Raw genomic sequence first — 26,182 nt, 5'->3', positions numbered from 1 at the left:
CATGATCTGTTTGGTATTTTGAAAACAGAAACGTATAAATATACCTTATATAGGTATGGCCCTACAATATATCATTTAAATATAGCATGATAGGTCCACTTTAAAGTATCAGAAATAATCAATACATTTGATTTTTCTTATTGTTTATATATTTTAAATTGTATTTTTATTATTATTATTATTATTGAAGCAATAATGTGCAGCTGTGCGAAAAGGTGGAGCTCATTTAAATGTATTTATGTATACTTTATTTATTACTTTATATAATTCTGTGTAGCTTCTGGGGCCCAGTAAAACCTTTCTGATTTAATGATATCGTAATTAATATATATTGATTTTATTTTTGTTTGCGGTCAGGTAAATGAAGCAAAATATACGTCCTAAAGTACCAAAACTAAAAGTACTCATTATGCAGAATGGCCATTTTCAGAATAATATATTAAATCACTGGATTATAATGCATGCAGGAGAAGCTTACTTAACTTGTTATACTCTTAAGTATTCTTATCCATTATAATACATCATAATTAATTAGATGGTTTATATTTTGTGTTAGGTAAATGCTGCAAGTAAAAAGTAACATTTTGACCATAAATGCACCATAAAAAATAAAATACTCAAGAACAAGTACCTCGTCTTTTTTACTCAAATACAGTAATGGAATAGAAGTTACTTTCCAACGCTGCATTAGAAGTTGCCTGTGGGTAAATGTGGTAAAAAGATGTCCAAACTCTGACTCTGAGCGTTTCTCTTGGGGCTCGTTCAGGGTGCAGGCACCGCCATCGGAGAGCTGCCTCCGTACTTCATGGCCCGAGCCGCTCGGCTGTCTGGAGCCGACCCAGAGGACGAAGACTACGAGGAGTTTGAGGAGATGCTGGAGCAGGCCGAGGGCTCTCAGGTCAGAGCTATGCACACACGCACGCACACACACACACACGCACGCACACGCACACACACACACATGCACACACACACACACACACACACACACACACACACACACACACACACACACACACACACACACACACACACACACACACACATTATGAGAGCCATCGGCTTTTACAATATTAACTCCTTTGTAAGCAGGTTTATATATTTGTAAGAAGATTCTAAATTGACTCCATTATATAGAGTGGTTTTCCATTTGCTTTTACATTTACAATTAAACATTCACACACATTCATACAGTCACCCACACACACTTTTGGCCATCTGGAGCAATTTGAGTTTAAAGGTGGCCTATAATGCTCATTTTCAGGTTCATATTAGTATTCTGTGTCTCTACTGTGACGTGTTTCATGCTTTAATGTTAAAAAAGTGAAAACATCAGCCGTTAGCAGTTAGCACACAGAGCTCACAGCTCCTCATATCTGTTCAGAAACTATACAGAAGTTAAACAAGTACAAACCACAGACTGTCTGTGTCATGGCGAATACAGTCGCTGGTTTATTTATGTCTGTAGGCCGTTGTGAGTGTGGACGGAGCATATACAACGTTAGCTTAGCCTGATCGATCCGATCTCCATTCAGAAAACACGCATTTTAAATGCCTGCCGTCTTGTCTGCAGACTTGTCAAAGCATTAACTCATGGTTTTTACTAACCGGTGTCAGTATGTTGTTACTTCGGCATCATTTTGAAACGTGTATTACAATTAAATCACGGTAAAATATGTTCATTTTGTTGTAGTTGTAGCCCCCGAGCCAGCACGTCTTGTTTGAATGATGCGAGTAAACACAGCTGACTGCCGCGGTGAAACTCGAGCGTTTAGAGCGATGCGAATATTCACATCGCGTCCGGTGTGAACGCAGCATTAGCCTATCACGTACAAAGTGTTGGGGCGTTAGCCAATAGAAGCGCAAGTGTTCCATAGTGATGTCACTAATAAGTAAATAAAGGAGTACAATGGAGGTGTTTCAGGCAGGGGGGAGAGAAACTCCCTCTGGAGGGAACACAGGGATTTTAGCATTTGCAGACCATTTACATGCAGTAAAAACCTATAACACACACTAGAGGGAACTGTTGTCTGCAGGGCCTGCGAATCAAACCAGCAACTTTCAGATTGGTAGACGACGACCACTAAGCCTCACAGCCACAAATATAAACAAACATATACAAAAATGAAAGACGCATTACCCACCTCAGACGAGCTCTTCATTAAACTTGAAGGGGCTAAAGTTACCTCAATGTATGGTTTTCCTTTCATACATGTTTAAGAATTTGAAACTAACACAAAAACACAGGACTATAGATTGAATTCTCTTTACCCCCCCTAAATTCTCAGATTAAGTGAAAAAGTAGCCTGAACTCCTCTCTTTCAATAAATAACTTACAATAGCTAAATGTAATGTTTAATTATGAATCCCTCTCCAGTATTTAAACTGGATTAACCCACCCAATGATCAGTTCTGGTCCTCATCTTTATAATGCACAACTGACCATGGAGCCACTGTGCAGTGATTGGTCCAAAAGTGCCATGTGACTTCAGTGAAGCTCCTCCCTCCTTACACTTCCAGTAAATCTGTCTGTTGGTGGGTGAGTCACCCTGAGCACAGCTCCCCCTTTAATCATCCCTGGGGCTAAACTCTCCCTCCCTGCCTGCCTCCCGTCTTCTCTGTTTTCACCGGCCTATAATTTGAATGACAGACAGTTTGTGTCAGGAGCCGGGCTCACATGACTGCAGAGATCAGATGCTGAGATCAGATGCTGAGAGCAGATGCTGAGATCAGATGCTGAGTCAGCAGCAGCAACAGGCAAATGGAGAAAACGTGAACAATGTCTCCATGAGCTGCTCTTAATTCACTGGTTCTCACATAAGGCTAAAGAAGCCAACATCATGAGAATATTTGTATCTTTTATTTAGCAAAAATACAACAGTACAATACAAAAATCACACATTTTCAGATATTATATTGGATCTACAGACATTGAGTATTCGTAATTAAAACAACGCCACAATAAGAAATGCTTAAAACAGAAATAAGTAATGAGTAAGCAGGAATTAAATAATCATAAAAAAGTTAGGCTAAAAATAATAAAAAAATAATATAGAGAGGCGAAGTCCCTCCCTTTCCGGTGGAACTCCATGGGACCTTATTTCGGAAAAATTATGTATTGAAGTCAATGGCGAGAGAAAGGTTATCTTTCGATCCCGTTTGAATTGTGCCACGAATTACACATGATGTTTGTCAATCTTAAAAAAAACTGTAAAACTGTGAAGTAACACTTATTTGTGTGTGAAACCGCTCAATGAACTACATCTCTGGTCTCGCACAATACACGTCACCAACACCAGAATGAGGTGAACAGTATTAAATGGAGGTGGAAATCATTACACGTCTGGGCATGTTGAGAGCTGCTATTACACAAAAGGGGAGTTAGTCGGTTCCGTAAGAGCCAGCATGCGGGACCGGCTGTACAAGGTTTCGGTGAGTGTTTAAAACGAGTGTAACGTTAATGTCAGCTAGCTAACATTAGCTAACAAGCTACTGTACACTCCTGTGTCACTAGTTTTCTGTGTACCTTGTCCTTGCCAACACTAATGTTATCCACAGCCAGACCCTCCCATTTGACATTTCTGCCCTCCCCCAATAAACACGTTTTTTATTATTTATAAAACATTTAAAAATATATATTACAAATTGTTTTATTATAAATAAACTGTGAACTTGATGTATGTGATGTCAGATAGTAATATAAGAGTAATAAATGAAAAACAGGTATGAAATACTATATGACAGTAAAACAAGAATACAGTTTAAAAGGGGAGTGATTTGTAAAATATCCATAAAGAAAAAGTAAATCTGTTTACAGTTCTGTTTCAAATGGGTGTTGAGAGAGGTATCCATAGATCTCTTCATGTTGCTCTCAAAGTGCACCAGATTGATGCTTTTAACTTCAATATTAAAAAACACAATCTTCCCGGGGGAGCATGCCCTCGGACCCCCCTAGAGGAGGTTAGGTCCCCCCCCACTTATACAAATATCACTTTACCCCTGCCTATATGCCGTGAGCTGATTATCGAGCCTTCATTGTAACAGTCGCGGGTGTACTGTGTGTGTGCGTGTGGGGAGTGTTGCAGTAGAACATTCCACTGTAGCGCCCGGTACATTAATGGGGAACCCTACATGTTTGAGCACCCTCTATGAAACGTCAAGCTACCCCACAGCACCCCCAAAAGAAAATATCTGGCGTTGACACTGGCCGCGGCACATGACAGTTTTGTGTGCCCTCCCATGAAAATCATATGCCCTCTCTGTAGATTTGTTCTGGCGCCGGGTCTGTCCACAGCATACACAGCGATCACGTAGTTCTTAACGAGAAAACTAGTTGATCAAACAAAACACAGGAGTGTACCTTGTTAGCTAATGTTAGCTAGCTGACATGAACGTTACACATTACCCTTGTTTGAAACTCACCTCGGCTCTTACGGAACCGACTAACTCCCCTTGTGTGTATGTACAGCTCTCAACATGCCCAGACTTATAGTGATTTTCTCCTCGTTTAATACTTTTCGCCTCATTTTGAAAGAAAGAGGTGAAATGTGCCAACGTGACGGCCAGCTTGGTGTTGGTGACGTGTGTTGTGCGAGACCAGAGATGTAGTTCATTGAGCGGTTTCACACAAAAAAAAGTGTTACTTCACAGTTCTACGACAATTTTTTTTTTTTGACTTGCAAAATTATCTTTTAAATTGACAAACATCGTATGTGTAATTCGTGGCACAATTCAAACGGGATCGAAAGATAATCTTTCTCTCGCCATTAGGGTTGGGAACCGAAACTCTGTTCCAGATGAGAACCGATAAGAAAATGCGGGTACCGGGTACCCATACAAAATACACAATTTCGGTTCTGCTTAACGGTTCTGCTTAACGGTTCCTAAACGCGGTAGACCCTGTATTCCACCGGGTCCGTCTGCGCCGTGGTGACCCGGTGGAATACAGGGGTGGACTGTGTGTTCTGGAGAATCACAGAACGGCCGGTCGTCAGCGGGCCGTTGACGGCCGGCTCGGTACGCTGACGGCCGGCACCGCCCTTAATTTTTGTAAACGGCATCATGTAAGTTGCGCTGACAGGCAACAGAGGTCCACAGTTGCCCCGCAGCGAGGCTCTCCCCACCCTCCCGTAGACAGTTCACGAGCTCAGTCACTTCATAACACCAAAGATGGATCGTGGTAAACGCTCTAAAGTGAGGCTCCACTACACTAAAAAAGAAAAAGACAAGGCACAGTGTAATGCCTGTTAATAGCTTGCCACAGGCATAGCTCAGTTAAAATAAGGCACAGCTATTGTGCAATACATTTGTATTGCATGTATATTTTTTATTTGTAAAAATGTCAGTTAAAGCTTAAAAGAATAAAGATATTTTTGTTATCTAAACGTTTGACCTCTTTCTTTTACAATTTTGGAATCGAAACGGGGAATCGATAAGAACCGGAATCGATAAGAACCGGAATCGATAAGAACCGGAATCGATAAGCAGAACCGGAATCGGAATCGATACATTTCAAACGATACCCATCCCTACTCGCCATTGACTTCAATCCATAATTTTTCTGAAATAAGGTCCCATGGAGGTCCCCGGAAAGGGAGGGACTTCGCCTCTCTATAAATATAAATCAGGGAATAAAAACAAAAGAAAATAACAAAGAAAGAAAAACTTGCTTTGAGAAACAACATGACATTTTGAGAATTAAAAACTAAGAAACTGTGAAAATAATCAAAACCATTGTAAGAAAGACATACACTAAACGTATCACTTGTAAACTTGAATGCTGTGTCCAATGCTGTGAAATTGGCATGACTTAAAGAAATAAGACTGCTTTGAAGATTTAAACAATTAAGCATGTAATTGTGGAGACTAAACTGAAATGTATTGCTTCCAAAAATGTCCGTTGATGGGATGCCAGATTTTGAAACTGCCTCTTAATCTCCCTCCTGCATCGGCTCTGATCTCCACCGTGTAACCACAGACATCCCCCCCCAAGGGAGGGAGATAGCATCAAAAGATCCCCACCAAACTCACCAAACCCAAATAAATAAATCTCAAAGTGCTAAAAAATAGCCGGTTAAAAGAATACAAATATATGTTTACAATGTAATGTGATTTTAAAATGTTTTTCTTTTGTTACATTTCTTTGCAGGGTTTGGTCACAAGAGCAAAACTGGGAGTTCAGCATATGGTGCAGAAAGTTGGATTTTTCGGGATCTTGGCTTGTGCCTCTGTAAGTGACATTTTCATTAGTAATATAATGTCCCTGCAATTTCTACTACATGCATCATCATTTCACAAATGACAAACATGTGTTGCTGTTGATGCAAAAAGGAATGAATTGCCTGTAATAGAGCATACCTGCCAACCCTACCGATTTGGACGGTAGTCTACCGCTTTTGACATGTTTCTACCGCCTACCGACTTAGCTGGCTTTCCCTACCGAATTTCAATCTTCCCAAACTATAACAAATAAAAATGACACTACATAGACACTCGACTCGACTTTTGACGGACACCGTTTGCAGCGTGTCTGTGATCCCATTATACTAACAGTCCTCTGTGTTTCTGAAAGAGAAACAACATGCAGAGGAAGGGCAGCGTTACCCCTGGGGCTGATGGGTAATCACTCCCAAATGACTTGGGGGAACAGAGAGACTAGGCATTTGAGTCCTGCAGGGTTTCCCCGTTAATATCAGTGTCTCGAAAACACATGTTGGCGACTGAAAGACATCCAGTGTTTGGTCTTTTCCTGAAGCATCCTTCACCTACAGTGTCTCAACTGAAAGAGGACCACAAACACACAAAAAATATAATACAATTTTGGGATATTTATCTCCCATTCTTTCACTTTTTCTGACATTTTCAACACCAAACATGTCGTTAATGTCTCTGTTTAGTGAACTACAGCAATCTGAAAGCTTGTACATTATTTATATCACACTTTATCAGTAGAAAAAGGCACAAAATGACTTTTTTTAATGCAGTATTTTCTGATTTGTGGTGCAACACAAAGATATTTTGCTCTGTGCAAACCTTTGACTCTAATATGTCAACAACATGAAACAAGAATATGAACCTGGCTTTATCCAATGTTCACACAAGAGTAATACATTCTGACACATCCTTCATCCACTGTCTCAACTTAAAGAGGACACACACTAAAAATATAATAAAATGTGGAGACTTTGGGATATTTATCTCCCATTCTTTTACTTTTCGGGCATTTTACAGACCAAACATGTCGTTGATGTCACTGTTTACCAAACTACCACTTTTTCTGAAAAATGCATAAAATGATGCAATATATGTTAAATACATGGTTTATACATGTAATTACTGGGGTTGCATTTCTTCTGATTACCTAATTTGGGCGTGCACATTTGCCGCGCGCAAACCTACCTCTTTTGGATTTAGAAAGGTTGGCATGTATGATCGAGTGGTGCAGAAATGAGTCCATAAACCGGGAAATGAGTTAGCATTTTGACAACTCCGGTTCCCTTGTCTGGAAATCAACAGTTTTTTGTTATGTGTTTTTGGTTGTTAGCCTTAAATAAGGTCTGTGGTTAACACAAGCTGAAGAGATTTTAACATTCTGTTCGATAACATAAAATACATCAGTAAATATCCCACTGTTGAATTTAAAAACGGCGGTTGCTAACAAGTCTCTCATTCAAACGACTAAACGTCATCACGCCCAACATTAGCCACTGTTAGCTTAGCGATTGTGACATGAAGTCATGTTACGGTGCTGTAGTTCCTTTATAGCCTAAGGTTAGCTGTTTTCTTCAAACATCTTTCAGTGTCTGAGATGATTCTGCTGAACAAAGCTTGTAAGTGTCATGATCGTTTGTTTGCCACAGATCTTATTTTCAGCAGTAATCCAAAATCACATGGAGAAATCCCATTGCTTTTTGTGGAGCCCTTTTGTTGCTCGCGTCCGGACCAGCCTACACAAATACATCATTACTGCACCACTCTATAAGGGTCATGTATAAGACTGTTGCTCAGTAATACTATCCAATGTGTGTGTTTCAGATCCCCAATCCTCTGTTTGACCTTGCTGGAATTACTTGCGGTCATTTCATGGTTCCCTTCTGGACCTTCTTTGGAGCCACTCTGATTGGGAAAGCCGTCATCAAGATGCATATACAGGTCAGTATCTCAACAGAAGAGTTTGCGAGAGCACCAGCTCACCTAAAATAAAACCAAGATTTCTATTTTAACATAAAACATAGAGGCAAACAGCATCTTGGCTTCAGATATGTTTTGTTTCATGTCATCACAGCCCACATTGTAATAATGCTCGAACAAAACCTCCACTGGTAAGAAAGCAAAGGGTGTGCACTGCTGAGTGATTCACCATCTCAAAACGTGTGGGAGAACAAAGATCAGACCTCGAGCTGAGATCATGGGTCCGTCTGTGAGAAACTCCTGATTGATACTTCTGGTTTACTCTTTGTGACTCTGCTCCTCTGGGGATTCCTCACTCTGGTTTTAGCTTTGGGATGCTTCCAGACCATATACACAGATGAAAAGAGGGAAGCTTTTAAGAGGCTTTAACAAGACTTTGAAAAATCGGCAATTACCGAGCGCATTGTTGAGTCTGCCACACCAGTGACTAATATAAGCTCAGAGGTGGAAGAAGTACTCGGAACCAATCAATCCTCAAATGAAATGCAGAGTTAAATCCCAGGTCAAATGTACGTTAAAAGGTCTAGAACATACTGTCTTCAATGATTGTAATTGTATGTTAAATGTTGTTTTAAATGTAAGGGATAATGCACAGCAAGGCAGTCAGGTGTCTGTCTTCCTCTGCTGTTCCCTTTAGTGTTTCCTTCCTGTCTGTCTTCTTCTGCTGTTCCCTTTAGTGTTTCCTTCCTGTCTGTCTGTCTTCTTCTGCTGTTCCCTTTAGTGTTTACTTCCTGTCTGTCTGTCTTCTTCTGCTGTTCCCTTTAGTGTTTCCTTCCTGTCTGTCTGTCTTCTTCTGCTGTTCCCTTTAGTGTTTACTTCCTGTCTGTCTGTCTTCCTCTGCTGTTCCCTTTAGTGTTTCCTTCCTGTCTGTCTTCTTCTGCTGTTCCCTTTAGTGTTTCCTTCCTGTCTGTCTGTCTTCTTCTGCTGTTCCCTTTAGTGTTTACTTCCTGTCTGTCTGTCTTCTTCTGCTGTTCCCTTTAGTGTTTCCTTCCTGTCTGTCTGTCTTCTTCTGCTGTTCCCTTTAGTGTTTACTTCCTGTCTGTCTGTCTTCTTCTGCTGTTCCCTTTAGTGTTTCCTTCCTGTCTGTCTGTCTTCTTCTGCTGTTCCCTTTAGTGTTTCCTTCCTGTCTGTCTTCTTCTGCTGTTCCCTTTAGTGTTTCCTTCCTGTCTGTCTGTCTTCTTCTGCTGTTCCCTTTAGTGTTTCCTTCCTGTCTGTCTGTCTTCTTCTGCTGTTCCCTTTAGTGTTTACTTCCTGTCTGTCTGTCTTCTTCTGCTGTTCCCTTTAGTGTTTCCTTCCTGTCTGTCTGTCTTCTTCTGCTGTTCCCTTTAGTGTTTCCTTCCTGTCTGTCTGTCTTCTTCTGCTGTTCCCTTTAGTGTTTCCTTCCTGGCCGTTTCTCAATGTCGAGTATACCTGCTGCAGAGCCACTATTTCAAGTATACTACGTCATCGAGTGGCGCCGAAGGACTGTTTAAATGCATGTTAAATGCCCAGCATTCGGTGCCACTCGATGACGTAGTATACTTGAAATAGTGGCTCTGCAGCAGGTTTACTCGACATTGAGAAACGGCCACTGTCTGTCTTCTTCTGCTGTTCCCTTTAGTCGTTACTTCCCGTCTGTCTTCTTCTGCTGTTCCCTTTAGTCGTTACTTCCTGTCTGTCTTCTTCTGCTGTTCCCTTTAGTCGTTACTTCCCGTCTGTCTTCTTCTGCTGTTCCCTTTAGTCGTTACTTCCCGTCTGTCTTCTTCTGCTGTTCCCTTTAGTCGTTACTTCCTGTCTGTCTTCTTCTGCTGTTCCCTTTAGTCGTTACTTCCTGTCTGTCTTCTTCTACTGATTTCTCTGAGGTCGAGCTCTCTGTCTTTTAACCTCTTTCCGTCTCTTGTTCTCATTTTGTTAATGATATGAACGGGAAAAGTAACTAATCCTGTCAATTAAATGTAGTGGAGTCAAAGTAAGTAGTAGAATAAAATGGAAAAACTCAAGTAAAGTACCTCAAAATGTTCCTTAAGTGTAGTACTGGATTCAATGGACTTTCCACCACTGTATAAGCTTATATTAAAATTGGATGTGTTTATCAAAAGTGAGTCGCTGAGGGTCTATTCATGTCATGGTACCAGCTGGTGATCTCACTTTGAGGAGGAAGTATAGTGGACATGAGAAGCTAGACATGAAGGAAATGAAGCAGACTGTAAATCGCTGAGGGGGGGGGGACTCTTTGTGTTTGTACCTTTTCAAATCTCTCAGGCATCACGTGTCACATCCTGTCTGATTTTGTCCGGGGGGGCCGTGTGTCATGCTGTTTGAAGCTGATCAGTTTCAGGGAAATATTGCGGTTTTGCCCCCCAAACACAAACCATACAAAGCCCCTAGCAGCCCAAAATGTTGCTTAGTGCCCGGTTTAAATGAGTAATTAGTATGTCTGCGGACAGTGGCAGATGTGGCCTCAATTGACCACAGCTGTGCCGCTACAGTTAAATATCCTAATATACAATATTTCTATCTATCAATATATACTTCTTAGAGACAATTGGTGTGTTCTTTAATTCTTTATTTGTTCCTAAACTGTTCTTCTGATGTCTGTAACCTGGTATATAAGGAAATGTATAATTATATGTTGCATTACATTACATCTAGCCAAAGTGACTTACAATAAGTGCAATAAACCATAAAGATACAACTGGAAACCAGGAAGAATGCAGATATATACACTTTAAATGAGACATCCCTTGTTAGTGCTTGTGCATTCATTTCAAATGTATAATATGTGTGTTGTATATATACCTCTATATGATCAACAAGTAATGGGTTTGAATTATTTCTTCCTTTTGTCCTACAGAAACTTTTTGTTATCATTACCTTCAGCAGGCACATAGTGGAGCAGATGGTGTCACTCATTGGGTAAGTGTGTGTGTGTGTGTGTGTGTGTGTGTGTGTGTGTGTGTGTGTGTGTGTGTGTGTGTGTGTGTGTGTGTGTGTGTGTGTGTGTGTGTGTGTGTGTGTGTGTGTGTGTGTGTGTGTGTGTGTGTGTGTGTGTGTGTGTGTGTGTGTGTGTGTGTGTGTGTGTGTGTGTGTGTGTGTGTGTGTGTGTGTGTGTGTGTGTGTGTGTGTGTGTGTGGCATTAATCGGTACTTTGTGCAGTCATTGTCTTTCCCCTGGTTTTGTGGGTAGCGATGCATTCGTAAACATTTTCAGATGTATTTCGACCACTGATTGTAGATCCTGTACGAATAAACACTTTCACTGGGGGGGGTGTACGAGCATGCTTTTTACATTTTTCTAGACAAAGGTTTTTCTCTTCCCCCCCCCCCCTCCCCACATGCAATTCATCTCTGCAGCATTGGTGGTCAGGCATGTGAGGTCCCATCTGAAACGTGTTGTTGGTCTGACTCACCGAGTTCAGCTCTGACTGAGAGATGGACGAACACGCAATCATTTACTTAGAGAAAAACTAAAGAGACATGGAAAATAATTGTAGTCTAACAATGATGTGGCTGTTATAACATGTTTTGACTCCAAATAATATGTTTTTTAAAAAAATAAGAACTTTCTCTAGATGGTGTGACTCTAAATAAATTAAAAAAAAATCTTTGACTTTTATAACAGGTTGTGACTCCAAATAATAATAATAATAATAATAATAAATGTATTTAATTCAAAATATAACAATAACTTTCTCTAGCTGATTAAACATGGTGTGACTCTAAATAAAGAAGAAAAAACAAAGAAGAAAATAAAGAAAATGTAATACATAAATTCAAAAAACACTTTTTCTGGCTATTAAAACAAGTTGTTACTCAAAACATATAATAATTTATAAAACACAATAATTGGTCGTTTTTTTTACACGTTTAAGTTTTATGAAGTAATTCCGTAACCTTAACTTGATCCCAAAGCTTTCCAGTGATTCAAGTATTAAAGGAGAAAGCTATAAGATAGTAGGTCCAGTCGTTGTTTGTCCTCAGGCAAGATGATGGACTAATATGTCCAGAGGAAATGTTTTCTTTTTGTTATTAGGAACTAAAGTCCCAGGTTCTTTCCCATGAAGTCTCGCAGTGACTCGCGATGAGTGCGCTAGTGATGATACAGGATGTTTGTTTTTTGGGGGGGGGGAATAGATAACAAGACACAGTCAGAACTAGTTGGGCTTCTTTGGAATCAGCACTTCCTTTTAGCTGTTTGTTTAGTCAATTGTCTGCCAGTGTCTTTTGCTTAGTCAAAGTCAACGTGTTAGTCTAACCTTAGACAGAATTGAAATCATGCAGTGGGAGTTTCTTCAGCCTGGAGTAGAACAATAAGTGAAGTTTTGTCATCATGTAAGACTCATGTTAACTTTACCCCTGCTGAACAAATGCTCCCTTTTTTGTATCCTTTTTTTACGGGAATCTTTTTGTAATCCTTAATTCGCCACAGAAGGTGTTTGTCTACATTTAATTTCTCTATTTTTCGTTTGGTCACAACATGTTTTAACAGCGCTGAATTGTATTTTATTTTAAATTACATTACATTTCTCCTTATTTAATTGTTTTTAAGTCTTTATTCAAATAATGTTATAACTTGTTTTTTGGAGTTGTAACATTTTACAACAGGGCCTTCTTTAAAATCAATAGTAAATCTGTGGTTTGTTAAGACATTACAAATTAAATGTTCTTACATTTAGGTTTTAAAAGGTCTCAAATGGTCCTAAATGTCATTTTATAGGTTTTAAAATGAATGCTCTTCTATAAGTTGTAATAGGGTCCTAAGAATTAATCAAGTTTTTGCTTGGGATAACATTGAACCACTGTTATCTATATATCTATAAATCTATAGATTAACAATAAGATTTGTGTTGTATATCACTATAAACATGTCTTGTGCAATTGAAGTAATTGTGGGACTTACATATTGTCATAGGCTCCATATTGTCCTCCTTAGTTCTGCTAAAATGACGACCATGTGAGGAAATGTGTACGACATGTTATTCTTTGTGATCCTTAAGTGAGTTAAGTTAAAACCTGCAGAAACCTTGTCTGATTGGCCCCCTGGTGAGCTCACCCTTACTTCCATATAAGGGCACGAGCACACCCTGATTAGATATCTTTCCACCAGAAGGCAGCTATGGTGGTAAAAGGTGATGACATCATGTCGACTCACTTCCTGGTTGAAAGGCTGACACTATAGAGAGCTGAGGAGTATAAGAGGAGGGCTGAAGGCTTCCTGCTTCACTCCTCACTCCTCTCTGCTGAGTGAAGGAGGTGGAGGCACCAGGAGGGGCCCTTCAGCAGGGGCCCCTCAGTAGGTCTCACAGGGGGCTCAGTGAGGAGCTTTGGTAGTGTTCAGGGAAACAGAAGACAGGGAATAAGATGTTCAAGATTCACTGTTGGGCTCCCTGACGAAGGTAAGGTGCTAACATGGTGAGTTTGTGTTCCTCCTGCAGGGCTGTGCCCAGAGTGGGGCCCTCGCTGCAGAAGCCCTTCAGTCAGTACCTGGAGGCCCAGAGGAACAAGCTGCACCACGCCGGAGGGAGCGCACCAGCGGTGAGAACAACTCTTTGTTTGATCAAGAGAAACCCTTGTTTTTAACCGGGATACTGAAGATCTTCAATGTATGCTTCATCTTCTAAGACAGTATTGTACTTTTTACTCCACGACAGCTTTTATAGATTCAGACTTGTAGCTAATATCAATACATAAACATTGACATTATTTTAAGGATAAGATATCCAGCAGCAGTTTAAGAAAAGTAATAACAGTTAGCTCCACATTTACCAGCTGTGATGAATAATCCAGACATTATCAATAAATATCTTTCCGACATAGGCAATGAAGCTTAACAATTATTTTAACTTTATGTACCAAAGTTCATTTTGATGCCAGTACTTTTACTTCAATAGGATTTTGAATGCAGGACTTTACAGTGTTTTTACTGCTTAGTTCTGCTACCTTAACTTATTAGAAGTTATTCCACTTCTGGTTTTTAATCAACAAAATGTGAGCTCTATAAATCTATTCATTTGTTAATATTATCAATATAAATGCACGTCTTTTGTCTCACTCTGAGCTGGGAGCTTGTTTTAGCGTAGCCCAACGATACTTCATTTTAAAATATAATTTAAAGTTTGGAAAGTCAGATAGCGACACATTTACCTTTTCTTTGTTTTAGATAAATGCACAATGCTTTTTAGAAGAAGGGAATACAATATATGTTGAAATGATACGTAATGTGCCCTCTAGTGGACAAAGTATGTAACAACAAAACGGATCAATTTCTTTATTCAATTAAAAAAACGTAATGTACTGGAATGACTTACTTATTGGCAACATAACAACATATGGGTGTGGGACACAAACTCCTTATGGAGGGAACACAGGGAGTGTAGCCTTTGCAGACTATTTACATGCACAGAAACCTATATATATATATATATATATTTTAGTAAATGTATTGAACATGTCAGAAACAAAACATACAACAACAATAATAATAATATATATATATATATATATATATTATTTTTTTTTTTTTCTCAAAAAATAAATTCTCAAATAGTCTCTGTCATGTTCAACAGGGGCAAGAAGAAGCTTCAACTTTTTTTTTTTTTTACTTTTCTGGTCCTACCCCCTCTAGCATACATTTTCCTTATAAATAAAATATTAGGTCATCGTCACCAGCGACATGTTTGTCTTGTTAATTTGTTGTCAGAAATAAATTACTTTTACAATTACAAGAAATAACAAATGGGATTTTACAGGTCCTGCTCATAACCATTCGTGATTTGGCTCCTAAATAATACTTTCAGTTTAGATAGACTTGTACAATATTTCAGTGCATCATTACAGCTAACACCTTTTGATGTGATGCAATAGTTTGGCATTTGTTCGTACGGGTGGTTTTTTGAAAATGCAGTTTCCTCTCAACATGTGTATGTTTTCTCTCCGTGTGAAAAGTCCCTGGATATTATGAGGTAATTGTTGATTTGCGGCTTTGAACATCATTTGAATAGTTTTATAGTCAACCAGGTCTTGTAGTAACACCCCAAAAAGCCGAATATGGCCTCTTTAAGTACTTGAGTAAATGTACTAAGTTACTTTCCACCATTGGTAAATAACAGCTTATGCTCTCCCAATGTTTGTGTTCCCAGGATGAGAACTGGCTGTCGTGGGTGTTTGAGAAGGTGGTGCTCGTCATGGTCTGCTACTTCGTCTCCTCCATCATTAACTCCACGGCTCAGAGCTATGCCAAGCGGCTGCAGCAGCAGAGGCACTCAGAGGAGAAGACCAAGTGATGACGAGTCAACAACAACAACAACAACAACAACAACAGAAGGAGCGCTGCAAACATCCAAGTGACTGTGTTTGTTTCTGCTGCTGCCTCCCCTCGGCCACAGCCACTCACAACTTAACAACAAACCTCACCCCCCCCTCCCCCTCCCCCATCCATTCTCAGAGGCTGACCACTGAAAAACAAGCACTTTGTGTCGGTTTGTGTGAGTGTGTATGTGTGTGTGTGTCGGTGTGCGCTTTTGAGGATGTCCCTCTTCAGGTTTTGTAGTTCTTCCTCTCATCTCACTCTAGGTTTTTCTTGTAGGCGATTGGTCTGGTGTTACTTTGAATTAACCCTTTGTTGACCTCAGCAGTAAAGCAGCAGCAGCGGTTGGGTGGGGGCTGTGTGTGTGCAGCGCCCATCAGATGCCTTATGCAAGACGGGAGCGCCTGACTTCCCTTTGAATATAGTTCTTTACTCATTAACTTGATTTTTATTTAATTTTTGTAACATTTACTTTTTTCAGCGTTAAATTATCCTCATGTTTCTGTCCGGTTTAAAAGAAAAAAAAAAAAAAAAGTGAGACCAATTTGTCTTTTAAAATGTTGGAGGGAAAAAATAGCAATATCAACTTAAAGCAGTGTGGTATTGATGGTTTGCACATTGTGTAAATATCTTAATATCTTTTTTTGACGGTATGCGCAGATGTATTTCTATTCTGATGGTCTGTGTGGAAAACAAAAAAGAAGTGATATCATTTGTAAAAGTGACATTGTACTCTGAGCTAACTAGTCCCATTTCTATTCTGTACATTTAGGTTGATTCAGATCATATATAAAACGTGTAAATCATTGCACCCGCTTCCAAGTCTGTCTGTTTATTATTTATCCCCCTATAGGCAGTGGCGGACTGAACGTCCCGATACTGAAGTGGGCCGGTCGGATAAGTCACTAGCACCCCCCCATTTGCAAGTTACTAGCGGTACCGTGGTGAGCCGGTCGGATAAGTCACTAGCACCCCCCCATTAGCAAGTTACTAGCGGTACCGTGGTGGGCCGGTCGGATAAGTCACTAGCACCCCCCGTTTGCAATTTACTAGCGGTACCGAAGTGGGACGGTCGAGAGTCTCGGGCTGATTTTTAGTCCCAGTCCGCCCCTGCTTATAGGGTGAGGCTTTTTAAATGTTGTGATCTTTGCAAACTGTTTCAAAACCTTCATGACCTGATTCTTTTTTGTTGGAGTAATCCTCATCTCCAAGGTAAGTAAGACAGTTTGAGTTAACTCACTCACACTTTTACCTTCCTGAAGCCCAACCCCCTGATGTTGAGGAGGAAGACTTCTGGATATGCTCTTCATCCATTTTCTCAGATCCTGAACTCCTCTTCATCACCTCCCGCTGCGTCAGCTAGCTTATCAGACTGGTGTTGGCTGTTACATTGAAAAGGCAACATTGGTTTGTAAGCTGGCTGAAGTCTGTGGACCTTCAGCGTCTTATTTTTTTGCCACTTCAGATGGATTATTTGTGGATTCAACGACCGGCTTTCAGTAACTGACTCAATGTCAATCATCCCACTTCTGGAAATACTATTGTGGAAAATATATACATAATAAAATGATGAAAAGTATGATGCCCTTGTCATGTTTCTTTATTCCTAAACATTTCTAAAGTTAATTTTTTTGTTAAGGCTGTTTGGAAGCCATTTTGGATCAACATGTGATCTTTGCTCAGCAGATGGGGAGACTGGGGGTGTTTCTCAATCGCGAGTACGCTTGCTTGGTAGCACATGTCTGCCGAGCATCTTGCTTCAGAAGCGAGTCAAGAATACTTCCTGCCATTCGGAAAACAAAGAGTGGAACAGGCTAGCAAGTGTGCAGGTGTGCGTCATAGGAGAGGCCCCGCCTTACATCTTCCGCCACAGATTTGGGGAAATTGGTCCGTGCGCAAAGCATTGTGGGGATTTTAAGGCCGCGAAGTCTACTCATGTGCACACTCGATATTTCTCCAAACGGAGTACGCCGGGCTCGGTAGATTTCCAAGTATACTGGAGATTGGAACAGTACTTCGGCGGCACTCGATGACACAATGTTTCCATTAATTTACAAATCGCTCTATGGTTTGGGACCTGAATACCTGTCTAATATCAGAATCAGAAACAGGTTTATTGCCAGGTAGGTTCACACGTACGAGGAATTTGACTTGATGTCATGGTGCATACATAAAATATAAAACAAGAAATCTAATATAAAACAAAAAATCTTTAAGGACACCGTAATAAAATATAGTTAAATAGCAATAAAATAAAGCAGTAATTTACATGGAAATAGAATGCTATTAATGAATTATAGGATATAAAATATGAAACAAGAAATATGTGCAGTAAGCAGTATGAACATTGTGTGCTTTAATGTAATGCATATAGAGACTACGTTGTGGCTGAGGTAAAGTGTCAGTGGGGGGGCCGGGCCTTGTTTAAGAGGCCGGTAGCAGAGGGGAAGAAACTGTTCAGGTGGCGAGAGGTTTTGGTCCTGATGGAGCGCAGCCTCCTGCCAGAGTGGAGGGGGGTGAACAGTTTGTGTCCAGGGTGGGAGGGGTCGGCCACTATCTTCCCTGCCCGCCTCAGGGTTCTGGAGGCGTGCAGGTCGTGGAGGGATGGCAGCCGATCACCTTCTCTGCAGAGCAGATGACACGCTGCAGCCTGCCCTTATCCTTGGATGTGGCGTACCAGATGGTGATGGAGAAGGTGAGGATGCTGCTCTGTTAGGAACCACCCAGAGCTCTCGGATCATCGGGGTTTATTCATCGTACTCTGGGTCAGAACCAAACATGCAGGAACAGCTTTTGGATGTGGAAAAACTTCCTGAACATCTTCAGTCTGCACCAACCCTGAGTTATTGTAAATCTAGACTAAAAATCTATTTTTACCGCTGCTTTTCCAGAGCTGATTTAACTATCTTTTACTGTTACACTTCAGCATCTCTTGCAGCCTCAACTGTGTTTACGATGTTGACTTCTGTTGGTGTGTAAATGCTTATGTAGGGCACTTTCAATTCACTTTGTGTATGAAATGTGCAAGATAAATAAACTAACCCTAGCCTTCCGAGTGCCTTAGAAAGGCTTATCGTCTAAGTTGATTCATTCAGTCCATAATGAGTGTCCCTATGATACTTTTGATGTAAAGAAAAATGGGGAAAGTCAAGGATTGGCTGTAACTCCAAATTAAATAAAATACATTTTATTTACATGTTGGTATAAGAAATCATTCCAAACAGTGGTATTCCTTGGCATGAGGGTGCTTGTTGGTTTCTCCCATTTCTAGCGCAGTTGTTTGTAGCTGGAGATGACCTGCTCCAGAGACGAGAAGCTGTCCAGGAAGTCCTCCTCTGAGATCCCAAACTTAGTGTACTGGTGGATGTAGGCTCTGTTAGCGATTGAAAAGACAAAAACATATTAGTTTCCAGGAAAACTTGACTTCATCCCCCTCAGGGTTTAACATAAGTAGGTTGTGTTTGGACCCAGCTTTTCCTCAAAGTGATATTTAAACATTTCGCAGAGTGACTCACCTGGAGGCGAACATGTTCCAGGCTCCGCCCACCATGCTGTCCAGGGGGCGGAGCAGAGCCTGGCTGTTACTGACCAGCGTGGCACTTTTTTCATATTTATTAAAAGGCACCGGGGACTTCCACACACTGAAGGCTTCCTGTGGTGAGAGCCAGGAGGAGTACAGGGCCGGGTCCTCGAAACCACCTGGGGACAGAACAAACAGCAACAATTACTAAATACCTGTAAACAAAATGTAATCTAAGTATGCATGCACCAAAATATCACAATCCCTTGAATGAATTGTGGATTCATCATAGAGTCTGGATTCACTTTTTTAATAAACACACTTTTTCCCCAGTTCTCTGACCTGTCTCTGCGCTGTACACGTCCTTCCCTCTCAGGATGAGCACGTTGGCCAGAGACGTGTTGAAGCTCCCTGCTGTGAGGCTCCTGCTGCGCTCAGCGGCTGCAGGAGGACGCACCTGCCAGTCTATACCTGAGAGCAAGCACACCAAAAAATAAAAAATAAAAAAATAAATGTTGTTGCATTACTTTAAAAGGTTTGGCTTATTTAGAGCGAACTGTATAATCTGTGAAATGATTAAAAAAAGCCAATATCCTTGAGGAGTATTATTGTATTTCACTGTACATTTGAAGCAGTGGCCTGGTTTTCAGCGTTAATATCCACCACCGCACATATTGTGATTTACACATTTTTACATATTTAATGTTGTTATATATTAAAATACAATGAGCACATTTTTACTTTAAAGGGGACCTATCATGCAAAATGCACTTTTTGATGTCTTTTATACATAAATATGTGTCCCCGGTGTGTCAGGGAACTCACGCAGCGTCAGAAAATTAAACCCTCTCTCTTTTCCTCCGTACCCAAATCTCTAAAAACGGGGCTACAACGGAGCTGATCCAGATTTGCGTCCGATATGACGTAATATCGGAAATGTAGGCTGGCTTTACACCCACGGCCCTATCAGAAACGTTGCCCGACTGTTTTGGACGTAATATGGTCGGTGTTTACATTAGCATCGCTAACACTCAGAGCTAACCTGTACTGGAGAGCATGTGTGTGAAGAAGCAGGAAATAAAAAGGAACTCACCTTGTGGTATAACCGGCAAGAGAGAAAGCCTTTGAGCTCCATACTGTTTCAGAAATAATCCTTGATAATCCATGATATGGCGTTTCATCACCGCAGTATTTAGTTTAGACAGTAGCTGCCGGGTCCCGCGTGAGCTCAGCCCCCTCCTTTTTTCTTTTTTATCAATTTCTTTTTTTTATTAAGGCTTTATTCCCCAAATCAGCACTTTTGAAACAGGAAGTGAAATGGAGGGATATGAGGCATGGCTAGAATGGGTGATCTGTTTGGTATTTTGAGCAAAACACTTCATAGACATGTTTTTTATATTTTTGTATATATCTGAGACCTATGCTATTGCCTAAAAATAGCATGATAGGTGACCTTTAAATTATTATTATTATGTGTATTTATTATATTAAAAGGACTATTAAAACTACATTTGGCCCCGTGATAAATAAAGTATTCTGATTATTTAACGATATTAATGTACTTGCAGGATTTTTGCTGTTCTGAATTTACATCCTTGCACTTCTTGTAATTGGCTTTAGACAAAACATCAGCTAAATACAATACAATACAAAGAGGCTTAAATAAATAATAAATAACATATAATGTAGAGTGACTCGCCTTCCTCCATCTTGGTGTTGGAGATGAGCATCTGGCGGAGGTGTTTGAGCAGGCTGGGCCAGCTGAAGCTGCTGTAGGCCATGGAGGCGAGGGGCACCTGAGGGATGGAGGAGATGCTGAGCAGCTTGAACTCTGGGTGGCAGCAGAGGGCGCTCACCAACTCCCCTGAGAGACGAGTAGGAAAGGTGTCAGAGGTGGAGGAAGTACTTGGATCCCTTATTACAGTAAAAAAATACTCTTATAGAAGTCAAAGATTTCCAAATCCAGAAAATCCATGCACTGTGAGAAACCTGTCGTGAGTGTGTGAGAGGGTGTGTGTGTGTGTGTGTGTGTGTGTGTGTGTGTGTGTGTGTGTGTGTGTGTGTGTGTGTGTGTGTGTGTGTGTGTGTGTGTGTGTGTGTGTCTGGGTCTGGGTCTCGGCCTCTCTCACCCAGAGGGTTTCTGCTGTAGGCTCCCTGGGAGTCAGCGGTGAGCGCGGGCTGCAGGACGCTGCCCAGCTGGTGAGCGATCACTGAGTTGACATCAGCGAAGGAGATGTGTTTGATGTTGAGCAGCTGACTGCAGATCTGGTGCACCGTGTCGTTCTCATGCACCAGGATGGCGTCCGACAGCTGGTAGAGATGAGCCAGCGTCAGCACAGAGTTGTAGTTCTGGACAATTACCTGAAAGGACAGGGGGAGAGGAAAGAGGGGTTTAAAGGGGCTCTATTATGCTAATTCTCAGGTTCATTTTGTAATTAGTGTCTCTACTGGGACATGTCTCCATGCTTTAATGTTCAAAAAGCTCTTTATTTTTCTCATACTGCCTGTGCTGCAGCACCTCTTTTCACCCTCTGTCTGAAACCAGAGCCCAGTCTGCTCTGATTGGTTAGCTGGCCGGCTCTGTTGTGATTGGTTTAACTGCTTAGAGATGTCCCGCCCCTTAGCCTATCACATACAATGTGTTGGAGTGCTGGCCAATAGAAGTGTGAGTGTTCCGTAGTGATGTCACTATGTTCCGTAATGTAAACACACACACCTCTCCGGTCCCGTACGGCCAGGTGAGGTGGTTGAGGATGAAGGACTTGGGGTAGACGTCTCGGAGACACTGAGTAACATAGGTACCGACTCCGGACCCTGTCCCCCCCCGCCACACTCATCATGGCCAGGAGTCCAGACAGCCTATCACAGCGCTCCACCTCTCGCCTCACCAGCTCCTCCACCACCTCTCTGTGAGCCGGCCCGTGCACACAGAACCTGAGGAGAGTCAAGAAGCACATTACAAACAATTCTGAAGATGGATTACATGTGACACAATTACGTTATTATGATATTACGTAATCAGGAGACAATACAACTAACAAGTAACTAGTTATTCAATTCAATTCAAATGTATTTATATAGCCCAATATCACAAAACACATTTGTCTCAGAGGGCTTCACAAATCAACGCACATGAATGATAATGTAAAAACAACAAACATATCTGAGAATATAGTCAAATGACAAGATACATGTGAAAATAGGGGTACAAAACACAATGACACTAATAGAATACAATAATTACAATTCCATAAAATGAAGGGTCCATGAGGATGTTTAAGAGGGAGTTTAAAACAAGTCCTAACTGTACTCTGTCCTAAAGAGGAAAGTCTTTACACTGTTATTGTAACAGATTACGTTTTGAAAGCAAGGCTCCCAACCCTGAATACCAGCTTTAACAATCTCTAAACATAGGATTCATGTTTTCTCGTTCGCCACAGATGATTGGTTATTACATGTTTTAACAGAAAGAGTTGGGGGGAACTGTCCTTACCCATTGGCCCAGTTGTTCCCAGAGCCCTGCTTCTGGCTGAAGTGTGACGTCTCTCCGTACCGCCACATGCCGGATCTCGCCGCCCTGCTGATGCTCTGGTTGATCACTTTGGGCTCCATGTCGATCAGCACCGCCCGGGCAACAAGCTCTGTAAAGTAACACAGGGAGACATGACAGGTCAGCAGGTGAGCCTCACAGTTAGGAAGCAACATTAAAGGTGTGTTATCGATGGAAGCTTGTTTCCACCAGTAAAGGAAAAAAAAACCTTGATAAAACTCAAGATCATATCAGTTTTATCCCACAGGCCATAAGACTGTTAAACACCTGCATTTTTTAAAGAACATCCGTAACATTCATATCATATATTATATATCATATTCCAATTACTTGTATATAGACTATTCTTGCACTATTTCTATTATATTCTATTTTATTTGTATTTACTTGCACTATTGTATCTGTTTTATTGTGTTGCTCTGTTGGAGGAGCCTGTGACCTAAGATTTTCATTGTCATAACTACACTGTAGCGATGTACACATGACAATAAATGCCTTGAATCTTGAATCATATAATATCGATATAATGACTTGCTTTTCAAAATCTTAACATGGTATCTGATAATAACAAGGATCGTTTTTCATTATAATAAGAAACTACATCAATATATTGATGACTAACCTATGATGATGATTTATTATCTCAACTTTCTATCTCTGAATTCTGAGATTAAGGTCAGAATTTAGATTTTTCTTTTCCTCAGAATTCTGACTTTAATCTCAGGACTAGACATTTTGTTTTCCATTTTTTGTAGATCTCAAAAGTGTTTTCACATGTGAACCTAATTCTCTTCCGTTTAAACTTTTGAGATGTCATTATTTATCATTTTGATGACTTCTTTATTGAGCAGCAGGCTTCAGAATCAGAATCAGAATACCTGTATTAGTCCCACAGAGGGGGCATTTACATTGTTACAGCAGAAAAGAGCCAAAGACAGCTTAATGTTACCTAAGAACATTTATCTTGTTCTGTGTTTACACATCCTGTAACAGTTCTGAGGATTTAGCAGCCAGGTATATATTCTTGCACAGTTATTAACGGCATAGGCTATAGTGCACATAGTTGGTGGTTATTAACAACAAGAGTGTTATAGTTATATAATCCCGTTACCTCCATGTGTGTCCTGGTGGAAGAAGCGCTCCCGGGTGGCGGTGCAGAGCTCCTTCCTCTGGCCGTTCTGAGCGTCGCAGAGGAGGCTGTGGAGCAGCTGCTGACCCACCTGGTTCCCGCACTGCCCGAGCTGCACCGTCACTACGGACATCTCTCAGCCGGGGGTGAGAGGCTTTCCGGGAACACCGAGGGTCTTCAGGTTAAGGTATGGGCACATAGAGTCTGAAATACTCCGGAGAATTCATGCTGTGAGTGAGAGGTTTCATAACCGTTAGCAAGGTGCTTTTAAAGTGATGTGTTTTCTGCCGCCACAACAAGGATAGATGGCACTTCCGGTCCAACTGTCAAAAGTTTCAAAAATAAAAGTCATATCCGCTATTTATTTTAGCATTATTTTTGATAAATAATAAAGCAAGAATTTACTGTATTATTATTATCATGTGTCTTTGTTGCACCTTCTTTTTTTATACATACACACATTGCTGTTAAAAGTGATGTTTTCTGCAGCCACAACAATACATACGAAAACAATAACATAATAATTCAAAACATAATAATAAGAATAAGAATTCCAAAAACAACAACAAAACACCCACCGGTGGACCCTCCCCCTTCGGTGAGGAGTATATCATACATAATAGAATGATCATTATCCTGTTTAAACTATGACTTACCGTCCGTAAGGAGTGACGACGAGCCAGGAAGATTTACATTTCGGTTCTGTAGATTTAGTTTATTGTGTTATTACTTTATGTCACGTCTGGGAAATTCCTGTAAGTCCGGTTAGCTCAGCTGGTTAGAGCGTGGTGCTAATAACGCCAAGGTCGCGGGTTCGATCCCCGTACTGGACAAAAGTATTTTTTCCTTACACGCAAAGTTAGTAAAATCTTACCAGAGTATTTAAACAGTGGAAAAAAAGGGAATCAAATGAGTAACTAGAAAATGCATTTCCTGCAGAAAATGCGTGCGAATGCTGTAAACTGTGAACATTTGTGGCTGAATTTAGCTGAATATGTTATTAGTTGAATGGTCTCTGTAGCTGCTTTTAGCTACAAAAACCAAGTAGGCCTAAGTGTGTTGCTGAACTTAGCGGAGAAATGCAGAAAAGTGAAATGATTTGAATCAACATTTTTACAGCTCAAATGCATTGCAATGACTTTGTTGAAAACTTGAAAGTGAAATGTTAAACTGGAAGAGTAGGAAAAATAGTGAAGAAGCTTAATATTTAAAAGAAAAGGTTTAAAAAAGGTATAAACAACAACATGTATAGCCTCTGCTTTCACACCAAGTACTTTGCCGTACTTAGTGCCCAGCATTTAGTGCCAGCACTTAGTACCCCCACGGAACTATAAGTACAGATCGCGTTCACACCGGAATAAGTTCCCTGAGTGAAGATTACGCAAATGAAGCCGCTGACGTCACTTCTTCTTCTTCTGCTTTGGGTTTACTGGCAGGCCGCAAACCACTTCACGGCGTATATTGCCACCCGAAGTCCCCGGCCGGAAGTCCCCGGAGTTGGGGTCTGGCTTCAGTAGAAGCTGCTGGGACTCCCAGCAGCTTCTACTGAAGCCTTCCGGGTAAATCGCCAGAACGCCGACACCTCCTCATCACTCCACCGCTCCCATGTTTTTTTTTGTGTTGCCATAAGTTATTCTCTCTCCGTTGGTGTGCGGGGCTAATGCTAATGCTAATAATGCTAATGCCAGCAAATACAATGGCGGCTTCACAAAACTTTCAGAGTTTTACGGGGCGTTGTTTGCAATTCGCCCAGCCAATCGAAATTGGTACTTTTTTCTCCCCAGGATAGTACCACCTCTCTAGCAGGCACTAAAAATGGGGGTAAAAGTTCTCGGAACTAAGTACTCTTTTTGGTGAGAACGCAAAATTCCAGGCACTAACGGAACTAAACGGGAAAAGTACGGGGAAAAGTACTCCGGTGTGAACGTGCCTAATGTCCTGAAATAGCTGAATAATTTAATAGTTGAATGGTTTATAGCTGAAAGTAGGCTGAAGGAGTTAGATATTAAATGTAAGTAGTAGTGAATGAATGTTTACAAACACCTGTGTGTGTAAGCCCAGAGATCAAAGGTTACCATGGTGACGACGTTATTAAACATCTGTGTACGTGAGCCCAGAGATCAAAGGTTTCCATGGAGATGTGCAGTGAAAGGAGAGCCTTTCCATTGTTCTGAATGAGAGATAAACCTCTTGCATTTCTAACTTTTGTTGAAAAAATAATAATACAAACCTCCAGTCTGTCTGTGGGCGTGTCTGCTCTGATTAGATGATGTCACTCAGGTGTGTGGCCCCAATCTGCCCAGCAACACCATGGTTACCAACTGCAGCACTGAGTCCCATTAAGAATGCATTGAGGATTATATCTGACAATTTTGCTACCTGTTCAAAAACTATGGCTATAAAAAAATGACCAGAAAGTGAGCATCAGGGAACCTCAATGAACTGATATATGTTTTTGTTGGGGGTTTTGTGTGTCAAATGTGAAGATGGGAGCAGTTTGTCTAAAGTG

At 40.9% G+C, this 26,182-nt stretch overlaps 2 protein-coding genes and 1 non-coding gene across 5 annotated transcripts in view; 2 read left to right on the top strand and 1 right to left on the bottom strand.

Annotated features, from left to right (window-relative positions):
* Window positions 1-16,285, top strand: part of vmp1 (vacuole membrane protein 1) — a 30,516-nt gene extending 14,231 nt beyond the window's left edge. For all 3 annotated transcript variants that reach the window (XM_034114657.1, XM_034114654.1, XM_034114656.1), the window contains exons 7-12: window positions 767-898; window positions 6,149-6,229; window positions 8,035-8,151; window positions 11,024-11,085; window positions 13,604-13,703; window positions 15,308-16,285. In XM_034114657.1, coding sequence (XP_033970548.1) covers window positions 767-898; window positions 6,149-6,229; window positions 8,035-8,151; window positions 11,024-11,085; window positions 13,604-13,703; window positions 15,308-15,451 — 636 coding nt within the window. In that variant the 3' untranslated portion in view covers window positions 15,452-16,285. The remainder of the gene's footprint in view (window positions 1-766; window positions 899-6,148; window positions 6,230-8,034; window positions 8,152-11,023; window positions 11,086-13,603; window positions 13,704-15,307) is intronic.
* A 2,360-nt stretch (window positions 16,286-18,645) lies between these two features.
* On the bottom strand, window positions 18,646-23,979 carry tubd1 (tubulin, delta 1). The gene is given in 9 exon segments (XM_034114653.1): window positions 18,646-18,847; window positions 18,990-19,173; window positions 19,337-19,465; window positions 20,694-20,858; window positions 21,124-21,355; window positions 21,711-21,818; window positions 21,820-21,928; window positions 22,488-22,635; window positions 23,656-23,979. Coding segments are annotated over 9 exon segments (1,332 nt in total). The 5' UTR covers window positions 23,807-23,979; the 3' UTR covers window positions 18,646-18,741.
* Window positions 23,980-24,432: 453 nt separating this feature from the next.
* trnai-aau lies at window positions 24,433-24,506 on the top strand. Its single transcript has one exon. It is a non-coding gene; the product is annotated as a tRNA-Ile (tRNA).
* Window positions 24,507-26,182: the final 1,676 nt, after the last annotated feature.

Source organism: Trematomus bernacchii, unplaced genomic scaffold, assembly GCF_902827165.1.
Source record: "Trematomus bernacchii unplaced genomic scaffold, fTreBer1.1, whole genome shotgun sequence".
In the NCBI taxonomy this organism is placed as follows: Eukaryota; Metazoa; Chordata; class Actinopteri; order Perciformes; family Nototheniidae; genus Trematomus; species Trematomus bernacchii.
Note: the sequence above shows the minus strand (reverse complement) of the source record. Positions and strands in the feature narration are given on the sequence as shown.